Here is a 27,652-nt window from a genome sequence, read left to right as displayed (position 1 = left end):
TCTTAGTCAGATATCACTTCTGATACCATGTTATAATCTTAGTCAGATATCACAGATATCACTTCTGATACCATGTTGTAATCTTAGTCAGATATCACAGACATCACTTCTGATAGCATGTTATAATCTTAGTCAGATATCACAGATATCACTTCTGATACCATGTTATAATCTTAGTCAGATATCACTTCTGATACCATGTTATAATCTTAGTCAGATATCACTGATATCACTTCTGATACAATGTTATAATCTTAGTCAGATATCACAGGTATCACTTCTGATACCATGTTATAATCTTAGTCAGATATCACTGATATCACTTCTGATACCATGTTATAATCTTAGTCAGATATCACTTCTGATACCATGTTATAATCTTAGTCAGATATCACTGATATCACTTCTGATACCATGTTATAATCTTAGTCAGATATCACAGATATCACTTCTGATGCCATGTTATAATCTTAGTCAGATATCACAGATATCACTTCTGATGCCATGTTATAATCTTAGTCAGATATCACAGATATCACTTCTGATGCCATGTTATAATCTTAGTCAGATATCACAGATATCACTTCTGATGCCATGTTATAATCTTAGTCAGATATCACTTCTGATACCATGTTATAATCTTAGTCAGATATCACAGATATCACTTCTGATGCCATGTTATAATCTTAGTCAGATATCACTTCTGATACCATGTTATAATCTTAGTCAGATATCACAGATATCACTTCTGATGCCATGTTATAATCTTAGTCAGATATCACTTCTGATACCATGTTATAATCTTAGTCAGATATCACAAATATCACTTCTGATGCCATGTTATAATGTAAATACTGCATAACTAATGCCTTAGTTAAGGGAGAGCAGGCCATGTCCAGACTAATTCCTTAGATAAGGGAGAGCAGGCCATGTCCAGACTAATTCCTTAGATAAGGGAGAGCAGGCCATGTCCAGACTAATGCCTTAGATAAGGGAGAGCAGGTCATGTCCAGACTAATTCCTTAGATAAGGGAGAGCAGGCCATGTCCAGACTAATTCCTTAGATAAGGGAGAGCAGGCCATGTCCAGACTAATTCCTTAGATAAGGGAGAGCAGGCCATGTCCAGACTAATTCCATAGATAAGGGAGCGCAGGCCATGTCCAGACTAATGCCTTAGATAAGGGAGAGCAGGCCATGTCCAGACTAATTCCTTAGTTATTAAGGGAGAGCAGGCCATGTCCAGACTAATTCCTTAGTTATTAAGGGAGAGCAGGCCATGTCCAGACTAATTCCTTAGTTAATTGAGAGCAGGCCATGTCCAGACTAATTCCTTAGATAAGTGAGAGCAGGCCAGACTTTCTCGGTGACCTCAAGAACTCATTAACTCTGTCTTTCATGTTTTTTCCGGTTTGCATCATTCACGGACAGAATCTTCTGAGACACATTATTCATGAAGAACACTCAAGACGTTTACTTGTAAGCCAAATTTCCCTCAGGATCCATCTCAGTTGATATTCTGTGTCCACTCATGGTATCTCTCTTCGGTTGCACGTTCCTGGAATAGCAGAACAGCAGAACAGTCCAACCGCCCTTGCTGTGCTTAGTGAGCAGCTTGTCAAGATCTGGTGTAAGAAGCGGAATCGAAATGTCCATTACCATGCTAATGTGACCGATGCCTAGGAATGATAGTCCCGGTTGTTGCGTATAGCGTTCAGCCAATCAGGTTGCAGCAGGGTGCAACATCAGGAAGTAGTGTTAGCCACTCTAGCATGGTGGTGGAACACAGTGTTTCATAAAGAAAGTATGAATATTGCCTCAGTTTCTTTCCACCGTCTGGCAATTACATCGAGTTAAGGAGGAAATCAACATCTTTGCAGCCTGAATGGGGAATGTTTTAGGTACAAACCGCTCCACAGGGGGATACCAGTGTATAGCCGGCTGCATACAATGCATTTGGATAGTAAGATGAAACGATTAATACCAAATGAATACCAACATCCTGCCGTCCTTCTGGTTAACATAGATTCAAGAGCAAACTATTTTCCTTCGCAATTTCAGTAACGTGTAATCAACTTTCTCCGTGGTTCTTAGATTGATCAAGTTAAGTCTTCAACGACTTTACATTGATCATATTACGTTGTCAACAACTTTACATTGATCATATTACATCTACAATAATTTGTATTTATTTTACTTTTTTTTAACCAGGAAAAGCCCATTGAGACCCAGAGTCTCTTTTTCAAGGGAGACCTGGCCAAGAAGGCAGCAACAATCAATACATTACAGAATTAAAACATACAACAATACAACAGACTAGATCCAGATCCAGACTAAAAAAAATAATTTACACTCCTCTGTAACAGAGCCTCCCATCTATATTTTAAATCCATTCAGAGGCACTAACATATCTAGATGAAGCAGGGATTGTAGACTATTCCATTCAGTCACTAACATATCTAGATGAAGCATGGATTGTAGACTATTCCATTCAGTAGCACTAACATATCTAGATGAAGCAGGGATTGTAGACTATTCCATTCAGAGTCACTAACACATCTAGATGAAGCAGGGATTGTAGACTATTCCATTCAGAGGCACTAACACATCTAGATGAAGCATGGATTGTAGATTTTTCCATGTGTCTGGTTCACAAGAAGAGAAGGCAGTCTTGCCTAATACTGTGAATGTCCTGGGGACTTTAGGTAGCAACCACCTAGCAGATTATCCATTAAAAATAAAATGTGTACCCATCAATAGAGCAAGTTATTTGACATAGATTTATTTCGTCAAGTTTCTGATAAAACCATTACGTCTGCATTTTGTCGTTTTGGCCCATTATTATAATCATGTCTATTTTTGGAAATAGACATCTGACAACATGCAAGGGGCCAAAATCTGCTCTGTGTTTTTAAATCATAGAGAGTCGGTAGAGATTGCATGGTATCTACCGGCCAAGGGTTTGGTCCCACATTACCAGAGATCAACAAGAAAAGCATAACAATATATATCTCAGTTGCCCAATGCTTGAGGACTGGACGGAGCCAACACCAGTGTCAATAAAACGAAAGGAGTCTTTCGGCACAGAAAAAAGTCCTTCAATAGTTTGAGATTTTAGATCGATCATCTTTAATAACTTTACATTGATCAAATCTGTCATCAAGATCAGTTACTCTAGCCTGAGTTGTAGTTAATGTTGAGTTGTTGACATGACTCAGCAAGTTGTAGTTATTGTTGAGATGTTAACATGGCTCGGTATGATCGAGAGAGTTTGTGTTTCTAGTTCTTGAGATGAGATCCCTGGACACACAGACATCAAAAGGAATACAGCAGCCACCCTGTTAGGTGTTTGGACACCGTATGGTAAACAAACTCTACCTTGATTGGTCCTCAAGTGAAATTAAAGCGACAATCTAGCCAATCAGACAACTCGTAGTGCTGTCGCTGGTTCTAAAATTACAGCAGATGTGTCAGATCATTTCAATGTCAAGCCTGATGTAACACTGGAATCTGACTGGAATGGAATCCAGGGTCTCATTGTTGCAAACTATTTGTCCCTTGTCTTCCAAGTGCCTAACATGCCACCTACTAAACTGTCTCTGTGATCTGGGACAGTGACGTCCATCGGATGGAGAAGGAGCAGGAGGTAGAGAGAGAGAGAGACAGACAACGCTCCACCAAGTTCTTTGACGCCAAGATCAACTTCAACGAACCTCCTCCTAAGGTAGTATCTTACAGTATCTTCTAGATGACCCCCCCCCCCCCCCCCCCCCGCACACACACACCTTCTGCATCAATGTCTTTCTGTCATAGCGTTGTTAGCATTTGCATATAAGTTACTAACCGCTCGTCATCGATTCTGCCCCTGTCTCCAGCCCTGCAGGATGAAACCTGGGGGTCGTTTTGGAAATGGTATCGGCCTGCACATTCAGCTGAATGAGGCCCTTTGTGCCAGCTCTCCAGACCTGGCCAGTCCCTGTGACTACACCTCTCCTGTCGACTCCATGAGCAACAGCTTGGTGGTTCCCGTGATATCTCCACGACGACGCAGCATGGGGGTGAGACGAGTTATCTAGGTCTAGTCTACTTCCTTCTAGACTCTAGTTATCTAGTGCTAGTCTACTTCCCTGTAGACTAGTTATCTAGTGCTAGTCTACTTCTTTCTAGACTAGTTATCTAGGTCTAGTCTACTTCCTTGTAGACTAGTTATCTAGTGCTAGTGTACTTCCTTCTAGACTAGTTATCTAGTGCTAGTCTACTTCCTTGTAGACTAGTTATCTAGTGCTATTCTACTTCATTCTAGACTAGTTATCTAGTTCTAGTCTACTTCCTTCTAGACTAGTTATCTAGTCTACATCCTTCTAGACTCTAGTTATCTAGCTCTAGTCGACTTCCTTCTAGACTCTAGTTATCTAGTTCTAGTTTCCTTCCTTTCAGACTAGATATCTAGTTAGTTATTATCACGGCACAATGCGAGACCCAAATGCAGACACAGGAGGCAGATGGTTGGAGTCTTACAATATTTATTAATCCAAAGGGGTAGGCAAGAGAATGGTCTTGGACAGACAAAAAGGTCAAAACCAGATCAGAGTCCAGGGTGGCAGACAGGCTCGTGATCAAGGCAGGCAGAATGGTCAGGCAGGCGGGTACAGAGTCCAGAAACAGGCAAGGGTCAAAACCGGGAGGACTGGAAAAAGGAGAATGCAAAAAGCAGGAGAACGGGAAAAACGCTGGTTGACTTGGAAACATACAAGACAAACTGGCAGAGAGAGACAGGAAACACAGGGATAAATACACTGGTACAGAGAGACAGGAAACACAGAGATAAATACACTGGTACAGAGAGACAGGAAACACAGGGATAAATACACTGGTACAGAGAGACAGGAAACACAGAGATACATACACTGGTACAGAGAGACAGGAAACACAGAGATACATACACTGGTACAGAGAGACAGGAAACACAAAGATACATACACTGGTACAGAGAGACAGGAAACACAGGGATACATACACTGGTACAGAGAGACAGGAACCACAGAGATACATACACTGGTACAGAGAGACAGGAAACACAGAGATAAATACACTGGTACAGAGAGACGGGAAACACAGAGATACATACACTGGTACAGAGAGACAGGAAACACAGAGATAAATACACTGGTACAGAGAGACAGGAAACACAGAGATAAATACACTGGTACAGAGAGACAGGAAACACAGAGATAAATACACTGGTACAGAGAGACAGGAAACACAGGGATAAATACACTGATACAGAGAGACAGGAAACACAGAGATAAATACACTGGTACAGAGAGACATGAAACACAGGGATAAATACACTGGCACAGAGAGACAGGAAACACAGGGATAAATACACTGGTACAGAGAGACAGGAAACACAGGGATAAATACACTGGGGAAAATAAGACCTGGAGGGGGTGGAGACAATCACAAGGACAGGTGAAACAGATCAGGGTCTGACTGTTATAGTCTCCTTCCTTCTAGACTAGTTAACTAGTTCTAGTTTCCTTCCTTTTAGACTAGTTAACTAGTTCTAGTTTCCTTCCTTTTAGACTAGTTATCTAGTTCAAGTTTCCAAAACAACCCAAATAGATATCCGCCATGTTGTTTAGTCAACAGAAGTCAGAAATAGCATCATAAATATTCACTTACCTTTGAGGATCTTCATAAGAATGCACTCCCAGGAATCCCAGTTCCACAATAAATGTTTGATTTGTTCGATAAAGTCCATCATTTATGTCCAAATACCTCCTTTTTGTACACGCGTTTAGCCCAGTAATCCAAATTCATGACGCACAATCACTAGGTGCAGACGAAAAGTCAAAGTTACGTTACAGTCCGTAGAAACATGTCAAACGAAGTTTAGAATCAATCTTTAGGATGTTTTTATCATAAATCTTCAATAATGTTCAAACCGGAGAATTCCTTTGTCTGTAGAAATGCAATGGAAAGCAAGGTAACTCTCACGTGAAGCACGTGGTCAGCTCATGCCTCTCTGCATTCCTCTGACTCAATCCCCTCTCATTCACCCCCACTTCACAGTAGAAGCATCAAACAATGTTCTAAAGACGGTTGACATCTAGTGGAAGCATTAGGAAGTGCAATATGACCCAATAGACACTGTGTATTCGCTAGGCAATGAGTTGAAAAACTACAACCCTCAGATTTCCCACTTCCTGGTTGGATTTTTCTCAGGTTTTTGCCTACCAAATGAGTTATGTTATACTCACAGACATCATTCAAACAGTTTTAGAAACTTCAGAGTGTTTTCTATCCAATACTACTAATAATATGCATATATTAGCACCTGGGACTGAGTAGCAGGCAGTTTACTCTGGGCACGCTTTTCAGCCGAACGTGAAAATGCTGCCCCCTAGCCCAATGAAGTTAACTAGTTCTAGTTTCCTTCATTTTAGACTAGTTGTCTAGTTCTAGTTTCCTTCCTTCCATCTAGACTAGTTATCTAGTTGTAGTTTCCTTCCTTTTAGACTAGTTATCTAGTTGTAGTCTTGAGGACTGTCCCAGTCATATGTCCTTGCCCTTTAAAGCCTTGTGTTATTGCTACAAGCCCAACAAGCAAGGCTACTGTATTACTTGCTCTGTACTGTGTGTGTGTGTGTGTGTGGGTGTGTGTGTCTGTCTGTGTGTGTGCTTGCATGCTTTTGTGTGCGTGTTTGTGTGCGTGTGTTTGTGTGTGTGTGTGCCTGCGTGTGTGTGTGTGTGCCTGCGTGTGTGTGTGTGTGCCTGCGTGTGTGTGTGTGTGCCTGCGTGTGTGTGTGTGCCTGCGTGTTTGTGTGCGTGTGTGTGTGTGTGTGTGTGTGTGCGTGCGTGTGTGTGCGTGTGTGTGTGCATGTCTCCCTTCCACCAGGAGGGAGAGTTGATGGTGGAGCCGTCCAGTAAGGAGGACGCCCAGCGGTTGTGGCAGATGGAGAGAGAGCGTATGCAGGAGACAATGAGACATCAGAAACAACAGATGATGGAGGACAACAAGTGGCTGACCAAGGAGGAGAGACTCCTGGTGGGCAATATACCTCCGACCTTTAAACCCCTAGACCTAGTCCATCTTAACCAGCCCCATTTCCAACCTAAGGACCGGCCCCCTATCCACATTAGCAACCATCTCCTGGTCTGTCCTAACAACCAACCCTTAGAATGCCCTGACCACCATCCCATAGTCCATCCTGCCAACCATCCCCTAGTCCTAACAACAGTCCCGGAGTCCTAACAACAATCCTGCAGCCCTAACAACAAATCCATAGTCCTAATAACTGTCACATAGTCCTTACAACAATCCCATAGTCCTAACAACCACCCTGTTGTCCTAACAACAACCATCTTGTAGTCCTAACAACCATCCTGGGTTCCACCCTTACAACCATCCCGTAGTCCTAACAAGCAACCTATAGTCCATCCTACCAACCATCCTGTAGTCCTAACAACCATCCTGTATTCCACCCTAACAACCATCCTATATTCACCCTAACAACCATCCTGTAGTCCTAACAACCACCCCCTTGTCCATCCTAACAATCACCCACCCGGTAGTCCTAACAACCATCCCCTATTCCATCCTAACAACCATCCGGTAATCCTAACAACCATCCCGTATTCCTAGTAACTATAACTCATATATATAACCCTATAACTCTCTGTGTTCTGTAAATTGATGGTCCATGTGAGGACCATGGGGTCCGTGGCCAGTAGTGGGTCGGTGTTGATATTGTGTCGAATGAATCGGAACCTACATGTTTCTTTACAGGGCCCCATGGGACAGGAGGGCCCCACCAACCCACTGGTATATGTAACATACGTTGCTGTTTATTATAAGACGTTATAATAACGGCTAATAGATGCTTATAAAGCATTATATCTGCACGTACAGTTTACTGTATTATCATTTTCTATTGTTTTAGTTGCGGTTCGATCCATTTACTTGAGTTCACAATGATTTTTTTTTAACGAATTCATAACTTACTTTACTGTACTGTGAAATTACAGAATGTTTAAACTGTAGTGTAGCTGTATATATGTGGTATGATTATCAAAACATTTTAATCAAATGTTATTTGTCACATGTTTCGTAAACAACAGGTGTTGACTGTCAGTGAAATGCTTACTTACAGGTCCTTTCCAACAATGCAAAGAGAAAGATAATTCTTTTTTACAAATAACAAAGAAATAGTGACACGAGGAATAAAATAAAACCCAGTGAATAACGAATCACAAGAAGAAAAAAAACATGGCTATTTTTTAAAGTTGCAAGTGAAATTCTTATTTACAGTGACAGCCTAGGAACAGTGGGTTAACTTCCTTGTTCAGGGGGCAGAACGACAGATTTTTACCTTGTCAGCTCAGAGGATTCGATCAAGCAACCTTTCGGTTACTGGCCCAACGCTCTAACCACTAGGCTACACTGCCATGCTATAACAGGGAGTACCAGGAAGATCCAGTACTGAGTCAACGTGCAGGGGTACGAGGTAATTGAGGTAGATACAGTGCCTTCGGGAAATATTCAAACCTCTTGACTTTTTCTACATTTTGTTACGTTACAGCCTTATTCTAAAATTGATTAAATACTTTTCTCATCAATCTACACAAAATACCCCATAATGACATCACAATACCCCATAATGGCATCACAATACCCCATAATGGCATCACAATACCCCATAATGGCATCACAATACCCCATAATGACATCACAATACCCCATAATGACATCACAATACCCCATAATGACATCACAATACCCCATAATGACATCACAATACCCCATAATGACGAAGCAAAAACTGATTTTTTGAAATTCTTGCAAATGTATTACAAATAAAAAACTGATATCACATTTACATAAGTATTCAGACATTTTAATCAGTACTTTGTTGAAGCACTTTTGGCAGCGATTACAGTATTTAGTCTTCTTGGTTAGGATGCTACAAGCTTGGCACACCTGTATTTGGGGAGTCCCATTCTTCTCTGCAGATCCTCTCAAGCTCTGTCAGGTTGGATGGGGAGAGTTGCAGCACAGTTATTTTCAGGTCTCTCCAGAGATGTTGGATCGGGTTCAAATTCGAGCTCTAGCTGGGCCACTCAAAGACATTCAGAGACTTGTCCCGAAGCCACTCCAGCATTGTCTTGGCTTTGTGCTTAGGGTCGTTGTCCTGTTGAGAGATCAACCTTTGCCCCTTCGACCTCTAGGCTTGATTTTTGCTCTGACATGCACTGTCAACTGTGAGACCTTATATAGACAGGTGTGTGCCTTTTCAAAATCATGTCCAATCAATTGAATTTAACACAGGTGGACTCCAATCAAGTTGTAGAAACATCTCAAAGATGATCAATCGAAAACAGGATGCACCTGAGCTCCATTTCGAGTCTCATAGCAAAAGGTTCTGAATACTTATGCATATAAAGTATTTCTGAAACTAGTTTTCGTTTTGTCGTTATGAGGTATTTGGGGCTTAGTCGTTATGAGGTATTTGGGGCTTAGTCGTTATGAGGTATTTGGGGCTTAGTCGTTATGAGGTATTTGGGGCTTTGTCGTTATGAGGTATTTGGGGCTTAGTCGTTATGGGGTATTTGGGGCTCAGTCGTTATGAGGTATTTGGGGCTTAGTCGTTATGAGGTATTTGGGGCTCAGTCGTTATGGGGTATTTGGGGCTTAGTCGTTATGGGGTATTTGGGGCTTAGTCGTTATGGGGTATTTGGGGCTCAGTCGTTATGGGGTATTTGGGGCTTTGTCGTTATAGGGTATTTGGGGCTCAGTCGTTATGGGGTATTTGGGGCTTTGTCGTTATGGGGTATTTGGGGCTTAGTCGTTATGGGGTATTTGGGGCTTAGTCGTTATGGGGTATTTGGGGCTCAGTCGTTATGGGGTATTTGGGGCTTTGTCGTTATAGGGTATTTGGGGCTCAGTCGTTATGGGGTATTTGGGGCTTTGTCATTATGGGGTATTTGGGGCTTAGTCATTATGAGGTATTTGGGGCTTTGTCGTTATAGGGTATTTGGGGCTCAGTCGTTATGGGGTATTTGGGGCTTTGTCATTATGGGGTATTTGGGGCTTTGTCGTTATGGGGTATTTGGGGCTTTGTCGTTATAGGGTATTTGGGGCTCAGTCGTTATGGGGTATTTGGGGCTTTGTCATTATGGGGTATTTGGGGCTCAGTCGTTATGGGGTATTTGGGGCTTTGTCATTATGGGGTATTTGGGGCTTTGTCGTTATGGGGTATTTGGGGCTTTGTCGTTATGGGGTATTTGGGGCTTAGTCGTTATGGGGTATTTGGAGCTTAGTCGTTATGGGGTATTTGGGGCTTAGTCGTTATGGGGTATTTGGGGCTTAGTCGTTATGGGGTATTTGGGGCTCAGTCGTTATGGGGTATTTGGGGCTCAGTCGTTATGGGGTATTTGGGGCTTTGTCGTTATAGGGTATTTGGGGCTCAGTCGTTATGGGGTATTTGGGGCTTTGTCATTATGGGGTATTTGGGGCTTAGTCATTATGAGGTATTTGGGGCTTTGTCGTTATAGGGTATTTGGGGCTCAGTCGTTATGAGGTATTTGGGGCTTTGTCATTATGGGGTATTTGGGGCTTTGTCGTTATGGGGTATTTGGGGCTTTGTCGTTATAGGGTATTTGGGGCTCAGGCGTTATGGGGTATTTGGGGCTTTGTCATTATGGGGTATTTGGGGCTCAGTCGTTATGGGGTATTTGGGGCTTTGTCATTATGGGGTATTTGGGGCTTTGTCATTATGGGGTATTTGGGGCTTTGTCGTTATGGGGTATTTGGGGCTTTGTCGTTATGGGGTATTTGGGGCTTAGTCGTTATGGGGTATTTGGGGCTTAGTCGTTATGGGGTATTTGGGGCTTTGTCATTATGGGGTATTTGGGGCTTAGTCGTTATGGGGTATTTGGGGCTTAGTCGTTATGGGGTATTTGGGGCTTAGTCGTTATGGGGTATTTGGAGCTTAGTCGTTATGGGGTATTTGGGGCTTAGTCGTTATGGGGTATTTGGGGCTTAGTCGTTATGGGGTATTTGGGGCTTAGTCGTTATGGGGTATTTGGGGCTTTGTCGTTATGGGGTATTTGGGGATTTGTCGTTATGGGGTATTTGGGGCTTTGTCATTATGGGGTATTTGGGGCTTAGTCGTTATGGGGTATTTGGGGCTCAGTCGTTATGGGGTATTTGGGGCTTTGTCGTTATGGGGTATTTGGGGCTTAGTCGTTATGGGGTATTTGGGGCTTTGTCGTTATGGGGTATTTGGGGCTTTGTCATTATAGTGTATTTGGGGCTCAGTCGTTATGGAGTATTTGGGGCTTTGTCGTTATGGGGTATTTGGGGCTTTGTCGTTATGGGGTATTTGGGGCTCAGTCGTTATGGGGTATTTGGGGCTTTGTCGTTATGGGGTATTTGGGGCTTTGTCGTTATGGGGTATTTGGGGCTCAGTCGTTATGGGGTATTTGGGGCTCAGTCGTTATGGGGTATTTGGGGCTTTGTCGTTATGGTGTATTTGGGGCTCAGTCGTTATGGGGTATTTGGGGCTCAGTCGTTATGGGGTATTTGGGGCTTTGTCGTTATGGTGTATTTGGGGCTCAGTCGTTATGGGGTATTTGGGGCTCAGTCGTTATGGGGTATTTGGGGCTTTGTCGTTATGGTGTATTTGGGGCTCAGTCGTTATGGGGTATTTGGGGCTTAGTCGTTATGGGGTATTTGGAGCTTTGTCGTTATGGGGTATTTGGGGCTTTGTCGCTATGGGGTATTTGGGGCTTAGTCGTTATGGGGTATTTGGGGCTTTGTCGTTATGGGGTATTTGGGGCTTTGTCGTTATGGGGTATTTGGGGATTTGTCATTATGGGGTATTTTACATAAATTGATGAGGAAAATATGTATTGAAGCGATTTTAGAATACAAAATGTGGAACAAGGCTGAATACTTTCCGAATGCGCTGTGATCAACTGTTGGTATTTTCTCTATAAACAATGACTTGACTTTATTAGGGTAATAGCAAAATAAATCATCTTTTGTGAATTATTGATGTGCTGTAGCTATTATTAGGCTTGGCTACTGCAGCTCAATGAAGGCGGTGCTCCAACGTATTCCAACAGAATAGAACTCGAGGTGAGGATGAATGTAGATCTACCATAGTTTCTCCTTTAACCTGACAATATATCGCTTATCTCTATAAAACATATACTCTGATCGAAGATTAACGAATTAGCCTCCTTCTAATTTGGTCTCAGTATAGCAGTAGTACCCAGTATGACAAGGGAAAAATAAATGTGTGTCGAGAACAAGGTAAAAATCTGTTGTTCTGCCCCCTGAACAAGGCAGTTAACCCACGGTTCCCCGGTAGGCTGTCATTGTAAAAAAATGTGTTCTTGCCTGGTTAAATAAGGGTTCTGTCGTTGTCACGGTTTCTCTAGGGCTAGGCCTAAGCTTCTCTTACTTTAGATGTATTTAATATTAATAGCATACAGCGGATGCCTAGGTCTACCGGCCTATATTCATGCAATGCCTTGATGCATTTGTGCTTAAATCTCAGACAGTTGAACCCTGAGGTGAATCATTTGGCCAATATCGCGTGTTTATTGATGGAGCTGCAGCACCCAGTCAGAGGTTTCTTTCTCTTCCCTTTTGACTCTCGAAGCTGAACAGGTCTCTCTGATCAGAACGGGTCTCTCTGATCTGAACGGGTCTCTCTGGTCAGAACGGGTCTCTCAGAGCTGAACGGGTCTCTCTGGTCAGAACGGGTCTCTCAGAGCTGAACGGGTCGCTCTGATCAGAACGGGTCTCTCTGATCAGAACGGGTCTCTCTGATCAGAACGGGTCTCTCTGATCAGAGCGGGTCTCTCAGAGCTGAACGGATCTCTCTGATCAGAACGGGTCTCTCTGGTCAGAACGGGTCTCTCTGGTCAGAACGGGTCTCTCAGATTTGAACGGGTCTCTCAGAGCTGAACAGGTCTCTCTGATCAGAACGGGTCTCTCTGATCAGAACGGGTCGCTCAGATCTGAACGGGTCTCTCAGAGCTGAACGGGTCTCTCTGATCAGAACGGGTCTCTCAGAGCTGAACGGGTCTCTCTGGTCAGAACGGGTCTCTCAGATTTGAACGGGTCTCTCAGGGCTGAACAGGTCTCTCTGATCAGAACGGGTCTCTCTGATCAGAACGGGTCGCTCAGATCTGAACGGTCTCTCAGTTCTGAACGGTCTCTCAGTTCTGAACGGGTTTCTAAGATCAGAACGGGTCTCTCAGATCTGAACGGGTCTCTAAGATCTGAATCTGAATCTCATCCTGGTGTCACACTGCCAAGTCTCTGACCACCTCCCTATAGCCTTATCGAGATCAGTCCTCCCATCATCATGTCATCAGCAAACTTGATGATGGTGTTGGAGTCGTGTTCGGCCATGCAGTCGTGGGTGAACAGTGAGTACAGGAGGGGACTAAGCACCACCGCTGATGGGCCGCCGTGTTGATGGTCAGCGTGGGGGATGTGTTATATGCCTGGTGGTGGCCCGGCAGAAAGTCCAGGATCCAGTTGCATAGGGAGGTGTTCAGTCCCAGGGTCCTGAGCTTGGTGATGAGCTTGGAGGGGACTATGGTGTTGAATGCTGAGCTGTAGTCAATGAACAGCATTCTTACATAGGTGTTTCTTTTCTCCACGTGGGTGAGGGCAGTGTGGAGTGCAATAGAGATTCTATTCTCTGTGGATTTGTTGGGGCGGTATGTAAATTGGAAGTGGGTTCAGGGCTTTTGGGATGATGGTGTTGATATGAGCCATGACCAGCCTTTCAAAGCATTTTATGTCTATAGATGTGAGTGCTACGGGGCGATAGTCATTTAGACAGGTTACCTTGGTGTTCTTGGGCATGGTGGTCAGCTTGAAACAAGTTGGTATTACAGACTCAATCAGGGATAGGTTAAAAAGAGTAAAGAGTCTGAGTACGCATTCTGGTATTCCGTCTGGCCCCTTGGCCTTTACGCATGTTAACCTTTTTTAAGGTCTTACATTGGCTATGGACAGCAAGATCACACAACAGTTCCAGAACAGTCGTTTGGAACAGCTGGTACTCTCATGGATGGTTCAGTGTTGTTTGCCTCGAAATGAGCATTGAAGACATTTAACTAATCTGGTAGGCCTGCGTTGCTTGGCAGCTCGCGGCTGGGCTTCCCTTTGTAATACGTGATCGTTTCCAAGCCCTGCCACATCCACTGAGCATCAGAGGCGACATAATAAGATTTGATCTTAGTCCTGTATTGACTCTTTGCCTGTTTGATGGCGCATCGGAGGTCGTAGCAGGATTTCTTATAATCGTCCAGCTCATTGAAAGTGGTCGGTCCTTTTTTTCCTGTAGTCCACTAACATCACTCTAACTTCAGGTTAGAGTCCTGCTCCTTGAAAGTGGCAGCTTTAGCCTTTAGCTCAGTGTGGATGTTGCCTGTAATCCATGGCTTCTGGTTGGGGTATGTACGTACGGTCACTGTGGGGTCGTCGTCGATGCACTTATTTATGAAGCCGGTAACTGATGTGGTGTACTCCTCAATGCCATCGGATGAATCCTGGAACATATTCCAGTCTTTGCTAGCAAAACAGTCCTGTAGTTTAGTATCCGCTTCATCAGACCACTTGTGTATTGAGCATGTCACTGATACTTCCTGTTTGAGTTTTTTGCTTGTAAGCAGGAAGTAGGATGATAGGGCCATGATCTGATTTGTCAAAGGGATGGCAAGGGAGGGCCTTGCATGTGTTTCTGTGTGTTTAATAAAAGTGATCTAGAGTTTTGTCGCCTCTAGTTTCACAGGTGTCATATTTCACAGGTAACATGTTTCATAGGTGACATGTTTCATAGGTGACACGCTGTTTTGGTCAGAGTTGGTAAAACAGATGACATTTTCCCTGCATTAAAATCCCTGGCCACTAGAAACACCGCCTCTGGATGTGAATGTTCTTGTTTGCTTATGGCCCTTTACACCTCGTTGAGAGCGGTCTTAGTACCCACATCGGTTTGTGGTGGTAAATAGACTGCTACAAAAAAAATATAGATAAACTCTCTTGGCAGATAGTGTGGTCTACAGTTTATCATCAGGTATTCTAATACAGGCGAGCCAAAAACTTGAGACTTCCTTAATAACATTAGAGATCACACACCAGCTCTTCCCCTCATCGTACTCGAGTCTGCCGTCCAAGTCTTGACTCTGCGTAGAAAACCCAACAAGATGTATGTTATCCATGTCCTCGTTCAGGCACGACTCATAGAAATTACATAAGAGAGTTACAGTTTTTTTTAAGGTTGATAGGATAGTCTCGAAAGGAGCTCATCCAGTTTTTTCTCCAGTGACTGAACGTTCACCAATAGAACAGAGGGAAATGGCGTCTATTTGCTCGCCGACGTAGTCTCGTCAGGATGCCGCCTCGCCTGCCAGCAGCCGCTTCCTCTTTCGAGTCCCGGCGATTAGGGCCTGGGTCCTGAGTAAGCAGAACATCCAGAGCTCCTGACTTGTCGATGTAGACATTTTCATCCAAATTGAGTTTACTGATAGCTTCTGGACATCGGAACAGCAATGTTTTGGTCATTAGGAAATGATGACAGAGACATTATGCAAAAAAAAAGTTACGATCAGCATAAAAAAAAAGACAAAAAATAGCAGAATTGGCCAGGAGCCCGTCAGACGGCCACTATCCACTGCGGTGCCATCTTTCTTTATCAGGTCAATATAGTCATTGTCTTATAATCTTATTTTTCTCTCTGTCTGCAGTTACCAGAACCAGAGACTGGACATGGTGAGTGGTAAACCTGAATTAAGAATATCCTAGAAATAGAATATCTGGTGGTATCAGGTGTAGGTCTAAAAGACACAGCTTTTATCTTCTCTCCTTCTCTCATCCCCTCTTATTCCTGTTCTCTCATCCCCTCTCCCCTTTCATTCCTGTTCTCTCATCCCCTCTCCCCTTTTATTCCTGTTCTCTCATCCCCTCTCCCCTTTTATTCCTGTTCTCTCATCCGCTTCCCTTTTATTCCTGTTCTCTCATCCACTCTCCCCTTTCTTTCCTGTTCTCTCATCCCCTCGCCCCTTTTATTCCTGTTCTCTCATCCCCTCTCCCCTTTCATTCCTGTTCTCTCATCCCCTCTCCCCTTTCATTCCTGTTCTCTCATCCCCTCTCCCCTTTCATTCCTGTTCTCGCATCCCCTCTCCCCTTTCATTCCTGTTCTCGCATCCCCTCTCCCCTTTCATTCCTGTTCTCTCATCCCCTCTCCTTTTATTCTTGCTCTCTCATCCCCTCTCCTTTTATTCTTGCTCTCTCATCCACTCCCCTTTTATTCCTGTTCTCTCATCCCCTCTCCCCTTTCATTCCTGTTCTCTCATCCCCTTTCATTCTTGTTCTCTCATCCCCTCTCCCCTTTTATTCCTGTTCTCTCATCCCCTCTCCCCTTTTATTCCTGTTCTCTCATCCCCTCTCCCCTTTCATTCCTGTTCTCTCATCCTCTCTCCCCTTTTATTCCTGTTCTCTCATCCACTCTCCCCTTTCATTCCTGTTCTCTCATCCCCTCTCCCTTTTTATTCCTGTTCTCTCATCCACTCTCCCCTTTCATTCCTGTTCTCTCATCCCCTTTCATTCTTGTTCTCTCATCCCCTCTCCCCTTTTATTCCTGTTCTCTCATCCTCTCTCCCCTTTCATTCCTGTTCTCTCATCCCTTCTCCCCTTTCATTCCTGTTCTCTCATCCCCTCTCCTTTTATTCTTGCTCTCTCATCCCCTCTCCTTTTATTCTTGCTCTCTCATTCGCTCCCCTTTTATTCCTGTTCTCTCATCCCCTCTCCCCTTTTATTCCTGTTCTCTCATCCCCTCTTATTCCTCTTCTCTCATCCCCTCTCCCCTTTCATTCCTGTTCTCTCATCCACTCTCCCCTTTCATTCCTGTTCTCTCATCCCCTTTCATTCTTGTTCTCTCATCCCCTCTCCCCTTTTATTCCTGTTCTCTCATCCCCTCTCCCCTTTTATTCCTGTTCTCTCATCCACTCTCCCCTTTCATTCATGTTCTCATCCCCTTTCATTCTTGTTCTCTCATCCCCTCTCCCCTTTTATTCCTGTTCTCTCATCCCCTCTCCCCTTTTATTCCTGTTCTCTCATCCCCTCTCCCCTTTCATTCCTGTTCTCTCATCCTCTCTCCCCTTTTATTCCTGTTCTCTCATCCCCTCTCCCTTTCATTCCTGTTCTCTCATCCCCTCTCCCCTTTCATTCCTGTTCTCTCATCCCCTCTCCCCTTTCATTCCTGTTCTCTCATCCCCTCTCCTCTTTCATTCCTTTTCTCTCATCCCCTCTCCCCTTTTATTCCTGTTCTCTCATCCCCTCTCCCCTTTTATTCTTGTTCTCTCATCCCCTCTCCCCTTTCATTCCTGTTCTCTCATCCCCTCTCCCCTTTCATTCCTGTTCTCGCATCCCCTCTCCCCTTTCATTCCTGTTCTCTCATCCCCTCTCCCCTTTCATTCCTGTTCTCTCATCCACTCTCCCCTTTCATTCCTGTTCTATCATCCCCTCTCCCCTTTTATTCCTGTTCTCTCATCCCCTCTCCCCTTTTATTCCTGTTCTCTCATCCCCTCTCCCCTTTTATTCCTGTTCTCTCATCCCCTTTCATTCTTGTTCTCTCATCCCCTCTCCCCTTTTATTCCTGTTCTCTCATCCCCTCTCCCCTTTTATTCCTGTTCTCTCATCCCCTCTCCCCTTTCATTCCTGTTCTCTCATCCTCTCTCCCCTTTTATTCCTGTTCTCTCATCCCCTCTCCCTTTCATTCCTGTTCTCTCATCCCCTCTCCCCATTCATTCCTGTTCTCTCATCCCCTCTCCCCTTTCATTCCTGTTCTCTCATCCCCTCTCCTCTTTCATTCCTTTTCTCTCATCCCCTCTCCCCTTTTATTCTTGTTCTCTCATCCCTCTCCCCTTTTATTCCTGTTCTCTCATCCCCTCTCCCCTTTCATTCCTGTTCTCTCATCCCCTCTCCCCTTTCATTCCTGTTCTCTCATTCCCTCTCCCCTTTCATTCCTGTTCTCTCATCCCCTCTCCTCTTTCATTCCTGTTCTCTCATCCCCTCTCCCCTTTTATTCCTGTCCTCTCATCCCCTCTCCCCTTTTATTCTTGTTCTCTCATCCCCTCTCCCCTTTTATTCCTGTTCTCTCATCCCCTCTCCCCTTTCATTCCTGTTCTCTCATCCTCTCTCCCCTTTTATTCCTGTTCTCTCATCCCCTCTCCCCTTTCATTCCTGTTCTCTCATCCCCTCTCCCCTTTCATTCCTGTTCTCTCATCCCCTCTCCCCTTTTATTCTTGTTCTCTCATCCCCTCTCCCCTTTTATTCTTGTTCTCTCATCCTACTCTCCACTCTGAAAACCAGCCCCGCCAGACAAGCCCCTGCATCTCACCGGCCCAAAAGCCCAGGCCGCCCCTAAAGCCCAGGCCACCCCTACGACCCAGGCCGCCCCTACGACCCAGGCCGCCCCTACGACCCAGGCCGGCCCTACGACCCAGGCCGGCCCTACAACCCAGGTCGTCCCTACAGCCCAGGCCCGCCCCACTGCAGAGCTAGACCGTTCAGATGATAAGGTGTACCAGGCGGTCATGGAGCTGGTCCAGGTGGTGGTGCAGCTGAAGAACGATGTGAACACACTACAGCCGGAGGAGTACATCACCGTCATCAAGGTAAGACATGGAGCTGCTGACTTCAAACACTGTATGATAGTAGTAATAAGCTATATATACAGCTGCATTATGAAGGTCAACGGTCTTCTCTCTCTCCAGTCTGTAGGGCTGACCTTAAGGAGTCTGATACGCAGTGTGGATGATATTCTGCCGACCCTCCATAAGTCCATTAGGACAGAGGTAAGAGTAATTATATATCATATTATTAAGCAGAAAACAGACCAGCATCTAGACTGTCGTATAATATCTATCTCATCCACTCTTCTGTCCTCTCCTCTCCTCCTCTCTCATATGTCCCCCTGGTCAATTTGAACAATGACATGTCAGAGTTGACGAATTATTCCCTATCTCCTCTTCCCCACTCCCTCTCTCCCTTCTCTCCTCCCCCTCTTTCCCCCTGGTCAGATCGAGGGGACCCAGAAGCTGTTGAACAACGACATGTCATAGTTGACTAACTATTCCCTGTCTCCTCTTCCCCACTCCCTCTCTCCCTTCTCTCCTCCCCTTGGTCAGATCGAGGGGACCCAGAAGCTGTTGAACAACGACATGTCAGAGTTGATCAGTAAGATGCGTCTGGCCCAGCAGAACGCCGTCACCTCTCTGAAGGAAGAGTGTAAGAAACAGATGCTGACCGCAGCACACAACCTGGCCATGGATGGGAAGAACCTTCTGGATGCTGTGGACCAGGCCAGGGTCAGGGCCAACCTGGCCAAGCCCAAACCGGAGACCCCATAGTGGGGTAAATACCCACAGGACACCCCCCCACATCTTTTGTTTTTTAAGCTGGAGGACGGAACAGAGCCAAGTATGTTGCGACTGAATGGATGGACTCGGGAGTACAGTGGTCAAGGTTTCATTTTAAGTTGAATTAAGTGTGTCAGAATTCAAACTACCAGAAAAGATTTCTGTATCATCTCGTGTCTTGAATTGTATCGGTTATTTTAAATAGTTTCTCTATCTGTTTAGGTATCCAGGTTAAATTACTTCTAGGTTATTTTCACATGTTTCTAGTATTACTGGCCAGATCAATAGATGTATTAATTTGCATATGTGTTGTTTCATGGAATGTGGAATATTTGTTCCTAGACTAAGAGTTTGACCAAATAGATATAATACCCATTACCTTTCTGTTTTTACATCAGGTTAGTATATTAAATTTAACTGACAGTATTGTATTTTTTTTTAAATATATATATATTTAGGTAAAAGTATGTTTTCTGTGCTATGATAGAGAATTTAGGAAAGTTAGGAAAATGCCAGTTAATATTTGAATATCCTGCACCCTTCAATGTTTCCCCCCCCTTATCTTGTACTCATCTGTATCATCATGGATAGAGACAATGGACCGATCTTAAATAAACATGCCAGACACTGTGACAAAACAAGACCTTGGGGACTATACATCTTTAGTCAAGAAGGAATTAGTTACATATAATTGATCTTTAGATGGTAATTCATATATCTGTGAAATTATACTTTTTTTGTTTAAAGTTAATGTTAAGTGGGGGGAAAAAAAATGAAAAACTGGAAAATTATATCTGCATAAAGCCATTTGAACATGGCGCTATCTGCAATCCAATCACAAGCATGAACCAATACAGGCGAACTAATCAGAACACGTCTTTACCATCTCCCTCCTAAGTATGGTCTAGGCTAGTCTAGCCAACAATAATGGAACGCAAGCAACAAAACAACAACACACTGGTCGGTGATGACAATAAGTACTCTGATGATTGTAATACATTTTATGAAAGGTGTTCTGACTCTATTTGATCTAAATAGGGTATTCATCTATCATTTATGTATTCAAATAGCTATAGTCTTCTTTAAAACTTAGATGTGTATTAGATTGACATTTTGGAGCCATAAGGTTCTATCTACCTGTGATTGCACCCCCCCCCCCCCCCTAATAAAACTGTTTTACAAATGTCTCAGGATTTTTGATACTCTGTACTTGTGCCTTTGACCTTTAAGGTCATGACCTTACTGGGTTATGAAAGAAGAATTCACATCAAAACATTTCTGAGATCAAGGCTGTGAAAACTTTAATACTCAATATCTCAGAACTAAGTTTTGTGCCGATAGAATATTTATAGTCCCAACGTTACAAAAATTATCATTTGTGTCGTAAATGTTATTAACAAACATTTTTTGGTGTTTTTTTTGGAGGATGTTCCCATTTTCGTACGTTAGGCCAATGTAAAGACTTCAATCAGTACTCTTGGTGCAAACGTTAAATCAGTTACTAAAATCTGACATTTTCTTTTCCTATCGACTCCCAAATTCCCAAAACATGCGTTTCTGTTTATACAGTATTTATTACCACAACAGCATGTGTTTGATATTGTTATGAAGCAGTACATTGGTAGTGCCAGTCATTCACCTAGTTACTTCCTCAGTTGTGTTTATTCCTATGTGGAACAGAAAGCTTCCACTAGAGAGCTCGTTTGCACTGTTACTGTGCCCGACGGTCTTCTGCCTGCTTGGATACGATGTTTCGTAACAGTTAATCATCTTCCTAAAACCATTATTTTTGCAAAAAAAACAACCTAGTGGTTGAAGTTACTGCACACCGTTGTCGTAGTGCTAGTACCACTGCCTGCTCCGGGGGCAGAAGGTAGAGGTTACGTCTACTGGCCCTAGGTGATGCCAGCCAGTCCTGTGCCAGGAATGGTAGATCTCAGGCCCAGACCCCAGATGCTAAATCATGCCGGCCAGGCATGGTAGATCTCAGGCCCAGACCCCCGGTCCTAAATCATGTTGGCCAGCCAGGTAGGAAGGAAGAGTCCAGGTCCCATATCATGCTGGCCAGGTAGAGGAAGAGTCCAGGTCCTATATCATGCTGGCCAGCCAGGGAGGAAGTGTCTAGGTCCTATATTACGCTGGCCATGTAGGAAGGAAGAATCCAGGTCCTATATCATGCAGGCCAGCCAGGGAGGGAGGAAGAGTCTAGGTCCTATATCATGCTGGCCAGCCAGGTAGGAAGGAAGAGTCCAGGTCCCATATCATGCTGGCCAGGTAGAGGAAGAGTCCAGGTCCTATATCATGCTGGCCAGCCAGGGAGGAAGAGTCCAGGTCCTAGATCATGCTGGCCAGGTAGGAAGGAAGAGTCCAGGTCCTATATCATGCTGGCCAGCCAGGGAGGGAGGACGTGTCCAGGTCCTATATCATGCTGGCCAGCCAGGGAGGGAGGAAGTTTCCAGATCCTATATCATGCTGGCCAGCCAGGGAGGAAGTGTCTAGGTCCTATATCATGCTGGCCAGCCAGGTAAGAAGGAAGTATCCAGGTCCTATATCATGCTGGCCAGCCAGGGAGGAAGTGTCTAGGTCCTATATCATGCTGGCCAGCCAGGGAGGAAGTGTCCAGGTCCTATATCATGCTGGCCAGCCAGGGAGGAAGTGTCTAGGTCCTATATTATGCTGGCCAGGTAGGAAGGAAGAATCCAGGTCCTATATCATGCAGGCCAGCCAGGGAGGGAGGAAGAGTCTAGGTCCTATATCATGCTGGCCAGCCAGGTAGGAAGGAAGAGTCCAGGGCCTATATTATGCCAGCCAGCCAGGGAGGGAGGAAGAGTCCAGGTCCTATATCATGCTGGCCAGCCAGGGAGGGAGGAAGAGTACTGGTCCTATGTCATGCTGGCCAGCCAGGTAGGAAGGAAGAGTCCAGGTCCTATATCATGCTGGCCAGCCAGGTAAGAAGGACGTGTCCAGGTCCTATATCATGCTGGCCAGCCAGGTAGGAAGGAAGTGTCCAGATCCTATATCATGCTGGCCAGCCAGGGAGGAAGTGTCTAGGTCCTATATCATGCTGGCCAGCCAGGGAGGAAGTGTCCAGGTCCTATATCATGCTGGCCAGCCAGGGAGGAAGTGTCTAGGTCCTATATTATGCTGGCCAGGTAGGAAGGAAGAGTCCAGGTCCTATATCATTCAGGCTGCCAGGGAGGGAGGAAGAGTCTAGGTCCTATATCATTCTGGCCAGCCAGGTAGGAAGGAAGTGTCCAGGTCCTATATCATGCTGGCCAGCCAGGTAGGAAGGAAGAGTCCAGGGCCTATATCATGCCAGCCAGCCAGTGAGGGTGGAAGAGTCCAGGTCCTATATCATGCTGGCCAGCCAGGCAGGAAGGAAGTGTCCAGGTCCTATATCATGCTGGCCAGGTAGGAAGGAAGAGTCCAGGTCATATATCATGCTGGCCAGGTAGGCAGGAAGGAAGTTTCCAGGTCCTATATCATGCTGGCCAGCCAGGTAGGAAGGAAGCGTCCAGGTCATATATCATGCTGGCCAGGTAGGGAGGAAGTGTCCAGGTCCTATATCATGCTGGCCAGCCAGGTAGGAAGGAAGTTTCCAGGTCCTATATCATGCTGGCCAGCCAGGTAGGAAGGAAGCGTCCAGGTCCTATATCATGCTGGCCAGCCAGGGAGGGAGGAAGAGTCCAGGTCCTATATCATGCTGGCCAACCAGGGAGGGAGGAAGAGTCCAGGGCCTATATCATGCTGGCTAGCCAGGGAGGGAGGAAGATTCTAGGTCCTATATCATGCTGGCCAGCCAGGTAGGAAGGAAGTGTCCAGGTCCTATATCATGCTGGCCAGCTAGGAAGGAAGGAAGCTTCCAGGTCCTATATCATGCTGGCCACGTAGGAAGGAAGAGTCCAGGTCATATATCATACTGGCCAGGTAGGAAGGAAGTGTCCAGGTCCTATATCATTCTGGTCAGGTAGGAAGGAAGAGTCCAGGTCCTATTTCATGCCTGCCAGCCAGGGAGCGAGGAAGAGTCCAGGTCCTATATCATGCCAGCCAGCCAGGGAGGGAGGAAGAGTCCAATGGTTCCTAGGAGACACACAATGATAAACATCCACAGGAAGATACGGTCGATCACCATGGCAACGTACTTCCAATCTTCCTTCACCTGGATGGAGAGAGAGATGAGAGAGATGAGAGAGAAAGAGAGATGAGAGAGAGAGATGAGAAAGAGAGAGAGAGATGAGAAAGAGAGAGAGAGATGAGAGAGAGAAAGAGCGATGAGAGAAAGAAAGAGAGAGAGAGGGATGAGCGATGAGAGAGATGAGAGAGAGAAAGAGAGATGAGAGAGATGAGAGAGAGATGAGCGAGAGAGACATATGAATGAATGATAACACTTTTAGTTGGATTGAGTGCAATGAACATGATGGTTTAAATTGAACAATCATTGTAATTGAATGTTCTACAACAACAAAAAATAGAGGCTATGTGCAATATTAGAGCTACAAATGCTACCTCGTTCATCTGTGTTGCTGTATGCCTGTCATAACCAGTATACCGGTGTACCGTCACTGCCAAATGGTTTTCTGGGTAGTCATTGTAGATACTTGGCATTTCAGAAATGGAAAGATCCTTTTAGTGGAATACAAAGGATCTGTATAACATAAATACTCACACTGAAGTCTGCGTCCTCTGCCCTCAGGTGGTCTGCGATATAGTGCAGTCCCTCCAGAGCACGTATCACGCTGGGAGACAGAGGGAACTCTATCTCTCTAGAGTCTGACACCAAGTTAGCCGGTCGCTGGGTCGGGTTAACCCTTCTATTCACCCCACCTCCTCCTCCTTCAACCCCTCCATCCAGGCGGTTATGAGGCTGCCCTGCCCCTGGGTGTGGATGGTTCTGCTGGGGCGGAGGGGTGGAGCCCGGAGGTCTGGGTGACGGAGGACGGAAGGAGAAGTAAGACGTCAGCTCCCCCAGCTCAAGGTCCTCATAACAAAGGGTCCGTCTTTGGAGGTCCTCCGTTGTCCCTCCTCCGTCCCGGAGCCAGCTGGCTGAGGTGCTGAGGAAGGGAGGAAGGCCTAGACCTGGGAGAAAGAAGGGAAATTAATTTGAGAAATTTGAAATACATATAGGGCTGATATTCAGGACGCAGATGTTCTAGTCTTGGACTTTAAAGACATGTTCACTGAGAGTGGTTGTTAGTGGAAGACTGGGATTAATATGGGTCTGGGAAGGGCCCCAAAGAGTTGTCTCTTCTATGGGAGTAAATACAACATATATAGATTAAAAACATATGAACATCATATGAACATTATATGAACATCATAAAACATAAGAAAAAATCAAGCTCTGTTAGGTTGGATGGGGTTACACAGTTATTTTCAGGTCTCTCCAGAGATGTTCGATCGGGTTCAAGTCCGGGCTCTGGCTGGGCCACTCAAGGACATTCAGAAACTTGTCCCGAAGCCACTCCTGCGTTGCCTTGGCTGTGTTGCTTAGGGTCGTTGTCCTGTTGGAAGGTGAACCTTCACCCCAGTCTCAGGTCCTGAGTGCTCTGGAGCAGGTTTTCATCAAGGATCTCTTTGTACTTTTCTCCACTCATCTTTCCCTTGATCCTGACTAGTCTCCCAGTTCATAACGCTGAAAAACATCCCCACACGGTTGATGCTGCCGCCACCGCCATGCTTCACCGTAGAGATGGAGCCAGGTTTCCTCCAGACGTGACGCTTGGCATTAAGAGTTCAATCTTGGTTTCATCAGACCAGAGAATTTTTGGATCTCATGGTCTGAGAATCCTTTGACAAAAGATTGAAGTGCCTTTAAACAGGGTATGGTAGTAGGTACCAGGCGCAACGCTTTGTGTCATGAACTGCAACGATTTCTGCAACGGTTTCATGTGTCAAAAATGATCAAATGCCCAAAAGACGTCCAGCCAACTACAACTGTGAGAAGCATCGGAGTCAACATGGGCCAGCATCCCTGTGGAACGCTTTCAACACCTTGTAGAGTCAACATGGGCCAGCATCCCTGTGGAACGCTTTCAACACCTTGCAGAGTCCATGAACCGAAGAACTGAAGCTGTTCTGAAAAAAACAAAGCCCTGCGGCCTGTGAAATCTTTATCCGGCCCCGTTCATCTACTCTAAATCGCTTCAGCATGTGCTCCAAAGGGACAACTTGAAATAACAGGATTTAGGTTCATGAAATAATTTAAAGAAAAATATGTGATTATTTATTATCCTAGAGTTTATAAGTACTTAGGCATATACTATGAATTAGGCCTCAACTCTGAACTGGTGAGGACAGCTCATGAGGTCTCCTAAATATCTGTCCACTAGGTGGGACTCTTATCACTAAAGAGGCTCTTTGTGGATTTGGCCTCAGGTCTCACCTAGGAAAAAGGTTATCTGACTTCAATGGGACTTTCTGGTTAAAAATGTAAAGAAACTCATCTGGTAGTCTGGTAGTGGTGTTGGTGGTACGTCCTGGTCTGGGCAGTATATAGGGAACATGGTGCCATTTGTCCTGGTCAGGGCAATATATAGAAGGAATATGGTGCTATTTGTCCTGGTCAGGGCAGTATAGAAGGAATATGGTGCCATTTGTACTGGTCAGGGCAGTATATAGGAAACATGGTGCCATTTTTCCTGGTCAGGGCAGTATAGAAGGAATATGGTGCCATTTGTCCTGGTCAGGGCATTATAGAAGTAATATGGTGCCATTTGTCCTGGTCAGGGCAGTTTAGAAGGACTATGGTGCCATTTGTCCTGGTCAGGGAAGCATATAGGGAACATGGTGCCATTTGTCCTGGTCAGGGAAGCATATAGGGAACATGGTGCCATTTGGGATGCAAACAGAGACTAGGGACTTATTTCCCATGTGGTCCTCATCATTATCAGCACCTAACCTGCTGGTCTGGGGTTGATGGTCCGTCCCTGGTACCGTGCCACCGCTGCCCCCTGCTGGAGCATCAACAACCTGCGTCTCCGTCCGTCCGGCGCGGGTCGCCTCATGAACAGCCACCTGGGGATCAGGTCCAGGAAGACAGAGTGGACCCACCGAGGCATCTTATGGGTCCCCGGGGAGCGGTGGTGGACGTTGAGGACAAACACGGTGATGACGATGGAGAGAGTGACGAAGATCATGGTGAAGAGGAGATACTCTCCAATCAGAGGGATGACCAGGGAGGTGGAAGGGATGATCTCCGTAATGAGGAGCAGGAAGACGGTGAGGGAGAGGAGGACGGAGATACACAGAGTGATCTTCTCCCCACAGTCTGAAACAACGAGGAGAAAGAGGAGAAGAAGAAACAAACAGACTTTACTTACTATCTTGCAGGAAATGGAAATGTGTATTTTTGCTACCAATCCAACCCCCCCCCCAAAACACACACACACACACACACACACACACACACACACACACACACACACACACACACACACACACACACACACACACACACACACACACACACACACACACACACACACACACACACACACACACAAACACAAGTATAGAACAAATCTGTTTTTCTAATGTTGGGCAGAGAGAAATTATCAAGAAATTATTAAGTGGTATTTCAGTTTAACCACAAAATATCAATTTACAGTAAAGGATTAGGCTTTTCACACATTTAAGTAGAAGAAAAAACCTTTGTTTTGTGTATTTTGCAACTTAACAGAACAGTTATGTTACCATGGAAAAGACTGCCTTTACCAGGGGTATTAACTAAACAGAAAGGTTTGTTACCATGGAAAAGACTGCCTTTACCAGGGGTATTAACTAAACAGAAAGGTTTGTTACCATGGAAAAGACTGCCTTTACCAGGGGTATTAACTAAACAGAAAGGTTTGTTACCATGGAAAAGACTGCCTTTACCAGGGGTATTAACTAAACAGAAAGGTTTGTTACCATGGAAAAGACTGCCTTTACCAGGGGTATTAACTAAACAGAAAGGTTTGTTACCATGGAAAAGACTGCCTTTACCAGTGGTATTAACTAAACAGAAAGGTTTGTTACCATGGAAAAGACTGCCTTTACCAGGGGTATTAACTAAACAGAAATGTTTGTTACCATGGAAAAGACTGCCTTTACCAGGGGTATTAACTAAACAGAAAGGTTTGTTACCATGGAAAAGACTGCCTTTACCAGGGTTATTAACTAAACAGAAAGGTTTGTTACCATGGAAAAGACTGCCTTTAC

General features: G+C 44.9%; 2 protein-coding genes across 3 annotated transcripts in view; one reads left to right on the top strand and one right to left on the bottom strand.

The window, feature by feature from the left end:
* LOC110529162 (protein-tyrosine kinase 2-beta) overlaps positions 1 to 20,094 on the top strand; it is a 62,188-nt gene extending 42,094 nt beyond the window's left edge. For both annotated transcript variants that reach the window (XM_036984589.2, XM_090183084.1), the window contains exons 22-28: positions 3,614 to 3,722; positions 3,874 to 4,056; positions 6,900 to 7,049; positions 15,779 to 15,803; positions 18,405 to 18,709; positions 18,809 to 18,889; positions 19,223 to 20,094. In XM_036984589.2, coding sequence (XP_036840484.2) covers positions 3,614 to 3,722; positions 3,874 to 4,056; positions 6,900 to 7,049; positions 15,779 to 15,803; positions 18,405 to 18,709; positions 18,809 to 18,889; positions 19,223 to 19,444 — 1,075 coding nt within the window. In that variant the 3' untranslated portion in view covers positions 19,445 to 20,094. The remainder of the gene's footprint in view (positions 1 to 3,613; positions 3,723 to 3,873; positions 4,057 to 6,899; positions 7,050 to 15,778; positions 15,804 to 18,404; positions 18,710 to 18,808; positions 18,890 to 19,222) is intronic.
* Positions 20,095 to 21,007: 913 nt separating this feature from the next.
* LOC110529268 (neuronal acetylcholine receptor subunit alpha-2) overlaps positions 21,008 to 27,652 on the bottom strand; it is a 48,767-nt gene continuing 42,122 nt past the window's right edge. Inside the window, exons 7-9 of the mRNA XM_090183183.1 lie at positions 26,352 to 26,720; positions 24,120 to 24,529; positions 21,008 to 23,612 (exon numbers count right to left, since the gene is read on the bottom strand). Of these exons, the coding sequence (XP_090039309.1) occupies positions 23,487 to 23,612; positions 24,120 to 24,529; positions 26,352 to 26,720 (905 nt within the window). The 3' untranslated portion in view covers positions 21,008 to 23,486. The remainder of the gene's footprint in view (positions 23,613 to 24,119; positions 24,530 to 26,351; positions 26,721 to 27,652) is intronic.

The sequence above is a fragment of the Oncorhynchus mykiss genome, chromosome 8 (genome assembly GCF_057628025.1).
Source record: "Oncorhynchus mykiss isolate SJ-2025 chromosome 8, ASM5762802v1, whole genome shotgun sequence".
Lineage (NCBI taxonomy): Eukaryota > Metazoa > Chordata > Actinopteri > Salmoniformes > Salmonidae > Oncorhynchus > Oncorhynchus mykiss.
The sequence above is the reverse complement of the archived record's forward strand: the minus strand, read 5'-3'. Positions and strand labels throughout refer to the sequence as shown.